The following is a 17,293-nucleotide window of genomic DNA, read 5'->3' as shown; positions in this document are numbered from 1 at the left end:
TCGTTCATTTTAAATAGCGATCTGAGATTAGCGCCCAGGAACCTAAATTTACTCAAGTTATCGTGTTCACAGACGGACGGACATGGCTAAATGAATTTCTTTTTTCACCCAGATCATTTTGATATATAGAAGTCTATATCTATCTCGATTAGTTTATACCGTTACGGATTACCGTTATGCGAACAAAGTTAATATACTCTGTGAGCTCTGCTCAGCTGAGTATAAAAATGAGTCTACTATTTTATAAAAGCTTTCAGATTTTTAATGTGCAAACATCTTTACTAATATTACGTTGGAATACTGAATGTAAAGTTACGATGTAATTGTAAACGTAAGCGTAGCCTTTGTAAGAGGTATGCTATTTGGGAGATACATGTAGAATGTAAATGCAGGTGTATACCTTTTCCAGTTTTAGTTCAGAAAATTACAATTCAAATTCAGAATTTCCAATTTAAATTCAGAAATTTACAGCTCAAGTTCAGAAATTTACAATTCAAGTTCAGAAAATTACAATTCAAGTTCAGAAATTTCATTTTAAATTCAGAAATTTAGAATTCATATTCAGAAAGTTACAATTCAAGTTCAGAAATTCCAATTTAAGTTCAGAAAATTACAACAATTAAAGTATGTAACATGGTAAATGTTAGCGCTAATAATCTTAATGAAGGTTATGAAGGCCTACTGTTAAGAAAGCATTGGACTTCTTAACTCACTTAAATCAATTTTGCTCACATGAAGGAGATAGCGAAAAAAACGGTTTCCTCTCTTCTCTCTCCTCCTCTCATAAGAGATCAGCTACAAGGACATCCAGCTATATTCTACATAAAGGTCACAAGCACATTGATCTGCATTGAGTATGACAGCAGTGATGACGAAATCAACGGCGCCTCCACACTCCCGCAAGTAACGTAAAAGTACTGTGTGCATAGATCAAGTCTTCCTCCACCCGCCTCTCGCAACTCTGTGGAGGTCACCCCCTTCCACTGCTTCCAATCTGCAGTGTCGACTGAAGTACTTTCATGGCTGGAGCGTCCTCTTGCACTTGTTGCAAAGAGTCATCCATCCTCTTACTTACTTAATTGGCGCTTAACCGTCTAAACGGTTATGGCCGTCCAACAAGGCGCGCCAGTCGCTCCTTCGCTCCGCCAACCGGCATCAATTGGTCACACCAAGGGAGTTTAAATCGTTTTCCACCTGGCCCTTCCAACGGAGTGGAAATTGCTGCGCATAAAATTTGTCCTACAAATTTCAATACGCATTATACTCAGATGTAACTGAAATATGTGTTTTTGTTTCACCCTCTACACTAATTCTATGTATTCTATAAGTGTCCACAATTCATCGCAACTGATTCAGCTATATGTTATACCCTATGGCCATCAGAGGGTTGTGTCTCCGCTTACACCCTGTGCTGTTATGTACACCCTGTGCTGTTATGTTAGTTATTTAAACACTGCCGCTAGATGGGTCTCATAAGCATTATCTAAGCGAGGATAGGCGTTTTTTTTTCACGCGCAAACGTAAACGTATACGCGTGTGAAAAAAAAACACGGCCATGTGTAAGCTGAACTTTCCGACTGTAGGGCCAAAAACACCTTCTTTGCCCACCCTGGCGTTAAAGTCGCCAAGCACGACTTTAATATCATGAGGCAGCGCTCGTATGTGCGTTCTAATTGTTCATAAAAAGTGTCTTTCACCTCATCGTCTTTCTTCTTTGTCGGCGCATGGGCGCAGATGAATGATATATTAAACAATTTTGCTTTTATTCGGATAGCGGCGAGACGCTCGTCCACAGGCGTGAACGCCAGAACTTGGCGACAAAGTCTCTCTCCCACCACGAATCCGAGACGCCGAAACTGCGCTTATTCGTATGGCCACTCCAATAGATGTCCCAATTTGTGATCTTCTTTCTTCCTTGCTTCGTCCAACGCATTTCTTGGATGGCGGTGATGTCAGATTTTGCTTTGACGAGGACATCAACCAGCCGGGCATCTGCACAAATCCCATTCAGGGAGCGGACGTTCCAGGTGCATGCCCTCAATTCACTGTCCTTCAACGTTTGCCATGGTCGTCATCAATATAGAGTGTATTTATCCGAGGATTGTTGGTATATTTCATTGGAGTATGGTTTTACGTGACGGGTCCCAAGCCCAGCGCACAACCAGCTCAGCGGGTGGAGAAAACTTGGGGTACAGTAAATCCAAGCCACCATTGTCAACGAAGCATCAACACTTTCACAAAAAACATATAAGTATTGCATTACGCATTATGAATTGGAATAACTTTTGAAAAATTACACCCTACTTCTAATTTTCTGAATTTGAATTGTAACTTTCTCAACTTGAAACGAAAAGTCTGAACTTGAATAGTAATTTTCTGAACTTGAATTGTAATTTTCTGAATTTGAATTGGAATTTCTGAACTTAAATTGGAAAATCTGAACTTGAATTGTAAATTTCTGAACTAGAATTGTAAATTTCTGAATTTAAATTAGAAATTCTAAACTTGAATTGTAATTTTATGAACTTGAATTGCAATTTTCTGAACTTGAGTTGTAAATTTGTGAACTTAAACTGGAAAAGGTGTAGTCTCTACAACCGTAGTGATAGAGTTAATATGAGCGAAGTAACTCAGCAACTCAGGCTTAACACGTCACAAACAAATACATATTGTGGCGAATATTAACAGTTCTATACATCACTATGCTGCTACTAAATAAATGCGCAACAAAAATAAAGCAAGCAGCCACATTTTTGTACATGTACACATTAAAGCAAGCAGCCACACTAATGTAAATTAACACATCATAGCAAGCAGCTACACATACACATAACCAGCAGCTTGAAGAAAGAGAAACAATAACACATCACACGTTATAATCAGCTAAGAGCAGAAGTTGTGAAGTATGAAGAAGTATGAGATACAACTATTCCAGAAGGCATGTTCGTGAAAATTCTAGACCTTAGGAGAAATATCCGAACGAGGTAACAAAGAGTATAAAAGCAGACCAAGCTGGGGAAAAATCTATCAGTTTGATTTAAACACGTTTTTGTGAAGTACGTGATAATTGTGAAGTAGAGTTGTAAATAAAGACCATTTTGCCATCGTGAATATTGGAGTTATTTATTCGACAGTTCAGCGATTCCAACTTTAACAGGAGGTTCATAATAATCAGGGATTTCCTAGAATTCGTTACAAGTATATTAAAGGCTCTGAGCATATACACAAAGGCTGTGCATGCAAGTGCCCGAAGAGATGTATACACTGTTGTTTTGTTGGAAATAAAGAGCGAGAGCAAACGCGTGATTTTTATTTCTAATACAAGAAGTGTTTACAAAAATAAAGCTTGTGGTTAGGTATTCATGTTTAAGTTGAAATTGGATTATTTTTAGGGTTTTGTTGGTTATACCATCTTGTACATTATTGGGTTAGATTTATATGAAGTAATAAATAAATAAAGATAAGCAATAAAATAATTACAATTAAAAAAAAAACGAATTAAAATGAAATGAAATAAACTAAATAAATCGATATATATAAAATTTAATTGAATTTAATGAAATAGAACAAAAAATAAAATAAAATGGAATAAAAATAAAATAAAAAAATTAAGTAGCATAAAATGAAATAAACTAAAATAAAACAAACGAAAAAAATTAAATTAAAATAAAATTGATTATCCGTCTGTTCTTTTGGACACATCATCGAAAATCTATCGATATGTTATGAATATATTATTTATTTTTTCGGAGTGTTATCGAAAAGTTATCAGTCTTTTTATCAAAAAGTTACCGATTTTTTACCGAGAAGCTATAGTGTTTATTATTTTTTTATTAAATTATCAACTTTGTATTTTATACTTTAAATTTTAAATATTTTGTTATCGAATTAGTTTTTGTAAATGAAAATTTTGGTGATATCAAAATGAGAATTTTTTATTAATATAATATTTTATACTTCAAACAAATAAAACAATATTTTTAAAAAATAAAATATTTTTTATTATTCGGTTTAATACCAAATATAATAGTGGTTATTATTATAACAAAATATACTTTGTAATTTATATTTTAATTTTTAAATAATTTTTTAATAGTTTCCTTTTTAAAAAAAAATGTTTGGTGATATCAAAATGAAAATTTTTAGTTAATATAATATTTTATACTTCAAACAAATTAAACAATATTTAAAAAAAATTAACTATTTTTTATTATTTGGTTTAATACCAAAGAATCTATCCCTATATTATGAAAAGGATGTCAATTTGTTTAGTAAACATTTGTTATCGGAGTGTTACCACCGATTTGTAACGGCGTGTAATGGAAAAGTTAACAACTTCATTATCAAAAATGTATCTATTCGCTATAAAAAAGTTATCGATTCCTTGTCGGATTGTTACCGATCATTATAAAAAATTTAGCGATTTGCTATCAAAAAGTTATTGATTCCTTATCGGAGTGTTACCAGTATGTTATCGATTTGTTAAAGCCGACTCCACGGGGTAGTTATGATACAGATAACTATAAAACTTAATTTTAAATCGTTGATAATGCGTAACCATTCTATGACAAGCCCATAAGAAACCAATAAGAGCCAGAGGATTCGGCAATAACAACCCGTTTTTCGCTATATTCACTACCTCTTCTTGTCACGTGAGCTTCAAAACAAAAAAAAAAAAAACTATTTTCTTTGGCTATGTTCTTTTGTTTTTCGGTAGGCGCTTTTCAAACTTTAGATACTATGCACTAAAGTTCATTCGTTTTCTAAAGCAAAAAAAAAATTATTATTTCGAAGTATACTTTCGGGCATGTCAGTCGCATAATAACCACTGGTGCCAAAACGTGAGCTAAAATTCTAAAAGGGAATCCCGCAAACTAACAGAAATAAATGTGGAAACTTTCGAAATTAATACCTTTTACCTGCTCTGTGTAATAAGCACGTGTGTTTTATTAAAAAGCAACCAATTACACGCAAACATAACTGTATCACCTAAAAAGACGGGTACTGGTGCGCATACATAACACTTTTTTGTATTATTTGGTATAAAAGAGTTATAAACATACAAGTCAGCTAATATAAGCGTGTTTACATATACATATGGAAGGAAAATTTAATATTTAAGGAATATATTTCTTGGTGTGAAAAAGTGAGGGATTTTCTCATTCGATGGCATCACTGATAGTAACTGTATTATGGCGAATATAAGCAATTTAAGGGCCAATTAATGGTGACTTATCAATAACCAGATAAAACAGCTGATCGAACCAACCTTATGGAAATCAATGTAATCGATTAATGGTGCCATACCATAACGCGAAAGCCATAACCATATCATAGCCAACCAATTGGTTTTTGGTTTTTCACCACATCCATAACCTAAAAATATTTGAGTTGGAGTATTTATTAACTTTTTGTAGATTTTATTTATTGTTTTGGATACGTTGTGACTAAGAGACTTATTTTTTTTTGGTATATGTTTGTAAGTTTTTGCGTTTTCTTCATTTTTATGAAATTTTCAAGATTTTTAGGTTAAGGCACCAATAATTGATGCCAATTTGATATGGATAAGTAAAAATATGGTTATTACTATGGCGTTAGGGTTAAGGAAGTTAGTTGGCCCTTTAAGCAGATGAAACAGCTTAATGCTACAAATACATGTATATAGCACCAAATACATAAACGATGAATAAAAAAGCAACTACTCTGGAAAACTGTTTCCACAAAGTCTAGACTGTGGGAGAAAAATAGTGGCGAACCATCTGAGTAGTATATAAGCTGCGCCATTTAAGGAGTGATTCATCAGATTGATTTTAAAACTGTGTAAGTGAAGAAGGTTAGTACTTCGAATTGTGAAGATGTAGCACCCTTGTCGTCGTCTTGTAAGAAAATGTTTATGTACAGAATATTTCTTGTTTGATATTTCATTGATTCGAGCCGATAACAGGAGGCAAAGAATAATCGTGAATTCTTAAATTTCGTAATAGTGTTGTAGCGAATCTCAAGAAATATCGATTAATTTGTGCCCTTTAATAGTTCGAATCACTGAACTGTTGAAAATATAAACTGAAATGTTCTGCATGCAAAATTTGCTTTATTTACAGCACTACTATGGTAGTAGAATTTCACAATTCAAATTGTTCTCGTGCCAATTGGTAAAAGTTTATACAAACTTTTTGCTGGCCGAACACCGCTTTTAATACTACACTGTCATAAAAAATAAAAAAGGGGGACCATTTGCTAATGCGACACATGTATTCAAATGTATTTTGAAGCCCCGAATTTGAACGCACAATCTAAGGCGGTTCGGCCCTTAACTCGAAAAACGATGCCTTTCGGATTATACATATTGTGGCGAATATTAGCATTTCGTTTCATCACTATGCTGCTACTAAATAAATGCACAACAATAAAGCATGCATCCACACTTATGTACATGTAAACATCAAAGCAAGCAGCCAAACATACATGTAAACAGCTAACAGCAAAGAGAATATTTCACATACATGCATGTAGGCAGCAGCTAAGAGCAGAATTCATTGCTCACACATATAACTACAAGACAAAACGTGAATATCAGACACATAAAGGAGAAAAAAATAAGCAGCTGTTCGCGAAAGTCTAGACCTTATGAGAAACATGCGAACAAGGCAACAGAGAGTATAAAAGCATCGCTAGCTGAGGAATAAGGAATCAGTTTGAGTTAGACATGCTATTAGTGAAGTATATTTGCTATTGTGAATTACTACTCCCAAAGTAGTCTAAATAAAGATCATTTTGCAATACTGAATATTGGAGTTATTTATTCGACAATTCAACGGTTCGAACGTTAGCAGAAGGTGCATAATTATCAGGAATTTCCCAAAATTCGTTGCAATATATTATATTGCTGACGTAATCTTATAAACCATGTAGCACTTTTTCGTAAAGGATTTAGAAAAAATGATCAACTACTTACATTGAAAGCAGATAACGAGGATCCCAAATAAGGAGGGAATTTCGGTGCAGCAATATTATTTTGTAATCTGAAAAGAAATATAGAATAGAATATTAGTAAAATGCTTAAACGGTGACAGCCTATGAAATGTGGAAATACTACACAAACAACCAGAAAGTTAAGCAAACATAGCCGGAATTGTAATCTGAGCAGTCTGGAAGCATTTACGTCTGTAGAATATAGGGCATATAATTTGATATTTCGGGGATTTTGACCTTTAGGCACAAGAAAATGGTTGGGAATAAATTTCTCTCGCATTATTACATCCCCCAAAAATGCAACACAGTATACTTAAGAAAAATATTCAATTGTTAATTTAATTACACCCACGATGTTGCGTTTATTAATATGAGGAACTTCAGACTTGGCAATTGAAGTTTTTTTCGCCTTGCCCACTCACATATACAATTTTGCGAATCACAGTTATAAACATTCTCTCTATACAACAGAAATACTTGCTTACATATTTTGTGTTGTTGTTGTTGTAGCAGTGCTTCGCCCTATCCAATAGGTGTGACCGATCACAAATTGTCATCAATATCCTCTAACGGGGTGGAACATAATGCAAGCAGGGCATACATTTTGTATGTCGGGGTTGATTCTGGATAGGTAAGAGTTTAACCTGTTACAGTATCCAGATCGAAGTTGAGCTAGAGTGACTCGCGTTTCTCTAGGGAGTGTGCGTTCTTCTTCTGCAAGTTTTGGGTACTGTTCTTTGAGTACTGGATTCACCGGGCAATTCCTGGAATAAAGGTCAGACGCCTGTTTGTGGAGTTCGCTGAGGACCTGCTTGTATTTTTTGGCTTCATAAGGCTGTGTTCTCAGGTGCCGTATTTCCTCATAATGCTTACGGAGATGACTCCTTAAGCCCCTGGGCGGTGTTGGCTCATCAATCAGATGCCTGTTGAGATGCCCAGGTTTCTGGGTATTCAACAGAAACTGTTTGGTTAGCATTTCATTTCTCTCCCTAATGGGGAGTATTCTCGCCTCATTATGTAGATGGTGTTCTGGGGACATAAGAATATAACCCGTGGCGGTTCTGAGGGCAGTATTTTGGCAAGCCTGTAGCTTCTTCCAGTGAGTAGTCTTTAGGCTTGGCGACCATATCGCGGACGCGTAGCATGCAATCGGCTGGCCAATTCCTTTGTAAGTGGTAATGAGCGTTTCTTTATCTTTTCCCCAAGTAGTGCCAGCAAGAGATTTGTGGATTTTATTACGACTCTGGGTATAAGACAGTCGGTAGCGTAGTGCAATTTGTTATATTGCAGTTTGTAATTGCGAAAAATGTTAGAAAAGTTACCAACGAGTGGGAAAAATAGTTTCACTTGCAAAGTGTGCCAGCACCCTTAGTCAAAGCAAATGTCAAATTCTTCTTCCTATGCTTTGTTTGCAACAAAATTTGGGAATTGGCTAATTTTCCATGTCAGATAGCGCCAGCGTCGCTCAATCTACCGTTCTCCATAAAAATACTCCCCCGAAGGCCTTACCAATGATGCTGGTCCTTTTCCGGATGCAGATCCGGCACGTCCCGGTACCAAGCCCGACCAACGACTTGGTATGACTACATGCGACCTGCTAGGTCATCCCGCCCTCTAGACCCATGAGGAGTTCGGGGTCGCCAAAGCCTTGGCTGTTAATGAAACCGGATTCGCCACGGATAGGTGAGGTTGACAATTGGGTTGGAGAAGCTATATTTTGCGCTGGCAACTCCTTGAAAGGGATTGCGCTACACAACCCCTTGAATCTATTTGGTATTTTAGTTGCCTCTTACGACAGGCATACCTACCGGGGTATATTCTGACCCCCTAACCCGCTGGGGCGGCATAAGATTGAGTAAAACGCGTCTATATGAAAAGCTGCTTACGTGACGAAGCTTTGACGATTCTAGTGTATTTAAGCTATTGCTGCACGAATTTTGATTGAGTCTATATAACCATAAAGTCGTTTAACCGTATTGTTTTTAAGAGTTATAAGAGTAATACGTTGGTAAAAATTTTGCGATTTGCAACGAGGTATTTAACGCAGCTGGAGTTTTTCATACAAAAAGATGCAATATAATGTGATCCTAAAATCTTTCTCTGTGAAAAGTGTGTCATATTTGCTTGATAAAATAAACAGTAATTTTCGGATACAATACAATTTTTTCTTTACTCACTCATCCGGATTTGGCATCTCACGAATTTCTGTAAAGAAAAAATGGAAATTTCATTCGATTTTTCATTAACAAAAAAAAAAAAAAAAGAAACATATTAGGGCAAATCATGATTCAATCACAAGAGGTTTGCTATACAGACAAATTTTTTGACAATTGCGGCCATTTTGCACCCAAATCGAATTGACATCCGTTAACTGTGTTGTTTCTTTGCGAATTTTCGAAAAATATTAGTAGTAGAAATAGAAAGCAATCAGTTTACAAATACCGGATAAGTACTGAACTGCATAATTCCTCACAACATTTATTTTATTTTATGATGAATTTATTAACAAGAAATCCTGCACTTTCGTAAACCTACGAATATACGAAACCTAAACCAATTCAAAATTCATCGTTCAACGTCAAAACCTCGACTATTAAATCGATTCACGTAAAAATGTCATTAGTAAATAATGGAGATGCCATAACATAATGTACACTGAAATAAATGGTGCTAGTAAAATCAACAAATCGGTTCTGTTGATCTTGACTTAACGGAGATTCGGTGACATTGATCGAATTATGGTTAATTCGACCGAGTTCTTTGTCAAGCGAACAAATTAGTTTAGTAATTTCAACAGAAGAGAAATTGTCGCTCTTAAGTTAACACAATTTTGTAAAATTGACATATTCCTAATCAATCTAACTGATTTTTCTGTTAACACAACTGATCTTACAGGTCATTTCAACGGCGATCAACTGTCAATACATGAGCCAATTTCAAAGAGAATTTTACGCTCACTGCGCTCTCTACTTTGTACTTATGACGATGGTGCCACTTGTTAAGAAAAAACACCAAAATAAGAAAACCATCAAATCGAAAGGACACACAAAATGGTAAAACAATAAAAAACTAGTTTTTCAGTTATCAATACAAAACGAAAAAACTCTTTTTTGAATTTACTGTGCAAAAAATTATGAGATACCGGGACACCTATTTATCGGGTACAATTTTGCAACTTCTCGTCCAAGCGAAATGCAAAATTGTGCCCCCTTTTTGCAAAAGTTTTGATTGAACGAACAGCATTTTTCCAAAGTTAGTAACAGTTTGCTCAAGTATTTATGAATTTTCACTCGCGAACGAATCTAATAAGATAATAAAAAACATCCTTTTTTAATGTTGATGTTTCCGACAAAATAAAGGTTTGAGTTGTTTTGGAATCGTTTCAACTTAAAGTGTTACGAAAATTAAACTTGCCGAATTACATGTAACGTTACTCCACAGGTGAATTACCCTCCTGTGATTATTCTTTACTTTTCTATAACTTACACAAGTTCTCTTTTTAAAATGTTACGTCAAACATTTATACTACAAGTTTTGTTCGAAACTATCAAGTGTGGCAACTCTACATGCGAGAGAAGAAATTGAGAATGAGCTGAACTGCAACTGAAAGAATTGAGAATCAGTTTTGTAACTACTATTTTCATTTCTATATTCATATGTATGCAGGGATGCACCTTTACGTTAAGCTAATCGTTTATCAAAAAATTTCCACCGTTTCCGTTGAAACACTTCGAAATATTATCGATAAAGAAATTATCAAGATAAATTGTATCTCGTTTTTAACCGAAACGAAAAGCTTTCGTTAACGTTAAAAACGTTAACAAAAACGTGATACTTTATGTTTGAATTGTGCTGGCAATGCTATAGCCATGGTGAAGCCGTAAGGTGGTAACAACGAGCGCACATACACACACAAACTCCATGTAATTTGTTTGTGTAATTCGTTGGTGGCAATGTCAAAAATACTCTGAGAAATGTTCGTACTGTCAAAATTCATGAGAAAAGTTGCAATCAGCTTGGCTAACGCTTTCACCTTTAATGACTCCGCCATCAATCAGCTTTGCCAGCATAGTTTGAAATTAAAAATCAACATAAACGATTTGATTTCGTTTTGATATGGCAGAAAACGAAACGAAATCACTTCGTTAATTTGACGTTCTTAACGTTAATAAACGAAACGAAATGACTTTGTTTCGTTTATTAACGTTAATTATCGTAACGAAATGATATCGGTTCGTTGGTTAAGCATGCCTGTATGTATGTATATGTAGCAAGCATGCGTATTTATGCATTCACATATTTACGTATTTATATGGCGGCCGCCGTGGTGTGATAGTAGCGTGCTCCGCCTACCACACCGAAGACCCTGGGGTCGCACCCCGGAAAAAGCTGCATCAAAATTTTAGGAACAAGCCTTTTCAATTAGAAGAAACGTTTTCTAAGCGGAGTCGCCCCTCGGCAGTGTTCGGCAAGCACTCCGAGTGTATTTCTGCCACGAAATGCTCTCAGTGAAAACTCATATGCCTTGCAGATGCCGTTCGGAGTCGGCATAAAACAAGTAGGTCGCGTCCCGCCAATTTGTAAGAAAAATTAAAAAGGAGCACGACGCAAATTGGAAGAGAAGTTCAGCCTAAAATCTCTTCGGAGGTTATCGCGCCTTACGTTTATTTATTTATTTTGCAACATAGACACTTTCATATAAAGCTGCCGCAACAACTTGTTTTGTTCATTTGACTACTAAAGCGGTCAATTACGAATCAACGATTTGTACGCAGTTGATTCAACATCTTGTTACGATGGATAAAAATTGACAGTAATTTCGGTTAAATTGACCCGTATTTCAGTTGATTTTACCAGTCGTTTTCTTTCAGTGTACTCATTGGGCATGTTAACTTATTCAGGTAAAAGTCTAGATAAGGAATCTACTGCTAATACGCGTCCAAAAATATCGAGAGAGGTGACCTCGACAACAATAATCCGAAGGCGTAAAAGAAAAATTGTATCTGTCCGGAGATATTTGCAGTTGAAGGTCGCAATTTTCATGTGATTGTTGTAATATTTTTGTGCACTGAAAAAGATTTTGTGTACAAAGGGATTTTGCACGCATTTAATTTTGATCTCACCTCATTGGTGGACCGGCCAGGGTAATTTTTTATAAGCTCGGCTGAAGGCCGCCAACGCAACCCGGGGTCATTTTTCGGTTTTCATCAATATCTTTTGAACGAGCTAAACTTTTGATTTCCGCCTTGGAATTATTATTATCGAGGTCAATACGCGTCTTTTGACACTTCTCTCGATATTTTTGGGCGACATTCTGTTCTATTAATTCCGTATGTTCGGAACACTCGTATCCATTTAAGAATTTGGGGAATCGGTTTATATTTGGAATATTTTGTATATACTTATTTGATATATTCGGATCTCGTGAGGTAGTATCAAATGAACGTATTCCGAATATTCTAAATTAACGGTTTATCAGGAACGTTTCCATGAATACTTAACGGAAAAGAGCTTTCCGAAATTTCAGAATAAAAAGGTGAATACTCCCTGTGTAGCAGGACCGCTCAAAAGCTTAACTCTTCTGTGAAAGTCAAGGTAGGAATATAAAGTTCTAAATAATAAGCCATTTTCTTTTATTTTTGTTTTTGTCAGTTTATTGCGGCTGCGGAGTAGCGTATCAACCCATGTTGGCTGCCTGTTCAAAATCGTGCTATCTCAAAATATTTTTCAAAAATTTCGCAATTCAGGATTTGTCACAAAACCGCCCTATATTAGGGTTAGATTGAAGAACGCTTTATCTTAGACAGCTTTTTACTAACTCCCTCTTCCCAAAATGCGTTGAACTTATGCTCATATAGGGAGTTCTTGAAACAAATTTTGAGATAGTGCATTTTTGAATAAAATTCTAACGCATGGCATTCTGCAAACAATTTCTGAAAGAATGACCAAACCAACATAACTTTATCAATTCACGAAATATTTAGTACAAAATGAATTACTGCCCCAAAAACTTTTGGAATTTACAAATTTATTATCACTACTAATATACTACTAAAGGTACTTTTCTACTACAGTTTTCGCTAAAGGGGATTGAATTATTACCCGCTTTCCTTACTTCGTAAAAGCAACCCGTCCAGATTTTTCAATTTGGGAGTGTCAAAGATCTGTCATCATTGGAGTACAAACCTCTAGTAATTGAATCATGAGGGCAAGCCACAAGAGTGTTGCATTCGTTGTATAGTCTCAAGTTTTTATTTGTTCCCATGGTTTCCAATATAAAAATTGATTAAAACTTCGCATATGCGACGAATGCAAGATCTTGTGAATTGCTTTATTAGGCATTATAGCATTTTTAACCTGAATTCATTTGCTGATCTCTTTCATATGCAGCCCAAGCATCTTGCTTTTCTTGTTCGCTCAACTCTTGTTCCACTTTATTTTCGAGTAAGCTATCATGCTCGTGATATTTATAGACCAAAGATGGATAATTTAATAGCAAGCTAGCTAAAATAGTATCTTGTGGACAATCCGGCATAGGCCTATTTTCGTAGTCTGGTGTTGTTAAACTAAAAGAAAAGAAAGATATTTAATTGTGAAGTTTTTAATAAGAGAAATCCCCCTTACCTATATAACTCAGTAAGTTCTGCCATGCTGTAGTGCCGATCGATTTGTTGCTCATCGACAACTCTAAAACTCATTGCTTGTTTAGTCACCGATCTGGAGTATACCTTTTCTTCCATTGTACCCTTGAAATGAAACGTATATATTTAATATTAATCACTTTACTTAAAAAATATAAAGATTTTTCTTTTTTCTTACCATAGCAATTAAGCGATAAATGTAGCAATTTTTCTTTTGACCCAAGCGAAATACACGAAAAATATTTTGTTGATCATTGGAGGGATTCCACGATGTATCAAGTATTATAACTCTATTTGCACCAGTTAGATTAATACCCTGACCGCCAGCTCTTGATGAAATCAAAAAAACGCGTGCACGTTTATTTGCCATACAATTAAATTGTTCAATCATTTCATGACGTATCAATTTGGGCGTTTTTCCATCCAGTCGATAGTAATCCTTGCCAAGTATCCATGTATTTTTAACTTGATAACCTTGTGACATTTCTTAATGGAAAAAAGAGAAGATTGGGCATCTTGTTCTGCAGTCATATCGATATTGAATTTGTGTTAGGGGTGTGTTATTATCACTACTACAACTCGCTTGTGCTCGCTATTTCAAACAAATATTTTCGAAAAGATTACCAAAAAATATCACATAAATGTTGATCCCAATTGGAGACCGCTAATAAGAAACGTTTAAGATATGTGACCGTCACAGGAAGAAAAAAAAACGAAGGCAGAAAGGCGTGACTGAGAGGAGCTTGAGCTGCAAGAATAAGACCCGCAAATTTTACTCAAAAATTCGGCGACGGATGGATGATTTTAAGTCCGGGGCAAGAGTACTTAACTCATGGAGGGAGCACTTTTTTGCCCTCCCAAATTGAGGCGCCTATGTACCGCACAGGGATGATAAACCAGAGCCCACTATCGATGATAATGCAATGAATGATCCCCCACCAGACTATTGTAGTGTTACTTGGAGTGCGCCTCACTTTGAATGCATTTAATTATGCAATATATACACACACTTATAGACCACACAAGTAGTCAAATTTTACTGACCCAAATAATCACTTGAACCCAGCATGAGTTTGTTTACATTTGCCAACCCGTCACATTGACCGACACATATGTCGATTAGTCACACTGACCGACATATTAGCCCATTAGTCATGACTGCCGAACCCTATACATATATACATAAATGGGAAATAAAGAATCAATTCCATTTGAACTCCGAAACTAAATTGTTCGTTATCTTATTCATTATATTACACAATGACTATGTCAGAAAAGTAATATTTAGATTAAAAAAACAATGCTGCGGCCGCTGCTGAATTGCCTGCGGAGCTATTCAAAAACGGGGGCGAGGAGTTGGTAAGGCGCGAGGATTTGCTAAGGCTCCTTTGCAAAATATATTCGGTCGAGTGCATGCCTGGCATTTAGAAACTAGGAGTTCTTTGCGCAGTCCACAAGAAGGGGGATCCAGCAAACTGCGTCAACCTTGAATCGACTGATTGGACCTTATCAGTGCAGCTTCAGACCTGGTAACACTACCATCGACTACATTTTCATTATGCGCTAATCTTTGGAGAAAACTCCACGAAAATAGAACTAACACATATCATCTCTTTGTCGATTTTAAAGCCGCCTTCTACAGCGGCTGTTTCTGAATTTTGGTTCCCCGCAAACTTGACAGGCTGTGCAAACTGACGTTGGGTAATGCCATTAGCTAGTCAGAATTGGGAAGGACCTCTCCGAGTCGCTCGAACCTAAACGAGGTTTCAAACAGTGTAACCCCCTTATCATGCGATTTCTTCATCGGCCTGAAAACTCGCGCCCTAAGCTCTGCTCTCTCTAAACTGGACAAGAAGCGGAAAATATGAATTTAATGGTGAATGAGGACAAAACGAAGTATCTACTGTCATTAAGCAAAGAAAAATTCTTCGAAAGATTAACGGCCATCTACGCGTTGGAAACGGCCAGTACCGGGAAAAATGTAATGATGAGGTGTACGAGATTTACGCAGACATCAACATAGTCTAACGAAACGCTGGCTAATCCATGTTTTGCGAATAAAAGATGATGCTCCGGCTAAGCAAGTATTTTTATGGAAATTCTCCTACGGAAGCAGAGGAAGAGGGTGGCCCCATTCCGCTGGAAGGACCAGGCGAAAAACGATTTAAATTCCGATGGTTTTAGCAATGTGCGCCAGTTAGCAGAACGAGGAGCGACTTGTTGGATGGCTATAACCGTTCAAATGGTTAAGCGCCAATTAAGTAAGTTCTGAAGTTGATATTTAACATTATTCTATAATGGTGGCGGCCACCGTGGTGTGATGGTAGCGTGCTCCACCTACCACACCGTATGCCCTGGGTTCACACCCCGAGCAAAGCAACATCAAAATTTTAGAAATAAGGTTTTTCAATTAGAAGAAAATTTTTCTAAGCGATGTCGCCCCTCGGCAGTGTTTGGCAAGCGCTCCGGGTGTATTTCTGCCATATCCAACATCATTCTCCAATCCCCCCAGCGGGATAAGGGTCAAGACGTCATCGTATTAGTGACGAAATAAAAGGCTAACCAATCCTGGAGTGGTCTTTACTTAAAAGGGAGCAGAGTGGACGTTGTGTACCGCCTGCGAGACCCTATCACGGTATATAAACACTGTACCGCGGGAAGTAGGACAGCCCAGTTGTAATCTGATGCAATGTATCTTATGATGCTTGTATTCAGATGTTCACTCCTACCTTGAGGATACGGATGAATCGCAGGGGTTGTGTTTTCATGGCATATTATGGCGTTGTCTTTGGCTTTTTCCTTTTGGCTTTTCCTTAATACGGCGAATTTACCTTTGGGGAAGTGGACATTAAAGCCTACTTAATGAAGCTATGTAGTCGCTTCCTCGTTGGAGTTGACAATAAAGTATTCTCTTCGGAGTAATGCGGTCGCTTACATCTACTCTGATAGCCAAGCGGCTATAAAGGCCTTGAGCTCAACTACAGTGCGATCGAGGGTGGTCTGGGAGTGCCTGAACTCACTTGCGATTGCATCGAATTATTTTACAATTAAGATTATCTGGGTCCCGGGCCATAGTGATATTCCGGGTAACTATCAAGCGGATCTCTTAGCCCGAATCGGTACAACTGAACCGGATGAAGATGGCTGTAGGGATTTCGGGATTCCGCTAGCCACCTGTGGATTGCTCTTCCATAGCTGGGCCTCGAGTCAGCTCAGCAGACGTTGGGCGGGTACTACCTCTTGCAGGGTAGCAAGATCTTTCTGGCCGAAAGTGGATGGCAGGAGGTCTGCTGAAATAATTGGGTTCACTAAGGCTCACCTATCACTGGTCATTGGAGTTTTGACAGGGCACTGTCCCATGGGTATCCATGCGGTACGTCTCAATATATTGGAAACTCCATCCTGCTGCAGCTGTATGGAGGATGATGAGGTGGAATCACCAAATCACTTTATGCTTGATTGCCCAGCTTTTGCCAGAACTAGGCGAAAGTATTTCGGTCGTGACTCACTTGGATCTCCAGAGGAGCTATCCAAGGTTGAGATCGGGATCATTCGGAACTTTATCGTTGCTACCCAACGATTCTCTAAGTAGTTATATCTACGTCACCGTTAGTTTAGTTTATTATATATGGTATCACAACGGACCGTCATGTTGTCCAAGTGAGCTTCCCCTATCAGGG

At 37.0% G+C, this 17,293-nt stretch overlaps 1 protein-coding gene across 3 annotated transcripts in view; it reads right to left on the bottom strand.

Annotated features, from left to right (window-relative positions):
- The window catches only part of LOC137239729 (transcriptional regulator ATRX-like), a 108,933-nt gene that overhangs the window by 23,618 nt on the left and 68,022 nt on the right, over positions 1-17,293 (bottom strand). For all 3 annotated transcript variants that reach the window (XM_067765344.1, XM_067765345.1, XM_067765346.1), the window contains 5 exons: positions 13,792-14,099; positions 13,597-13,718; positions 13,330-13,538; positions 9,150-9,177; positions 6,956-7,022 (listed from right to left, as the gene is read on the bottom strand). In XM_067765344.1, coding sequence (XP_067621445.1) covers positions 6,956-7,022; positions 9,150-9,177; positions 13,330-13,538; positions 13,597-13,718; positions 13,792-14,099 — 734 coding nt within the window. The remainder of the gene's footprint in view (positions 1-6,955; positions 7,023-9,149; positions 9,178-13,329; positions 13,539-13,596; positions 13,719-13,791; positions 14,100-17,293) is intronic.

Source organism: Eurosta solidaginis, chromosome 2 (assembly GCF_040869045.1).
Source record: "Eurosta solidaginis isolate ZX-2024a chromosome 2, ASM4086904v1, whole genome shotgun sequence".
In the NCBI taxonomy this organism is placed as follows: Eukaryota; Metazoa; Arthropoda; class Insecta; order Diptera; family Tephritidae; genus Eurosta; species Eurosta solidaginis.
Note: the sequence above shows the minus strand (reverse complement) of the source record. Positions and strands in the feature narration are given on the sequence as shown.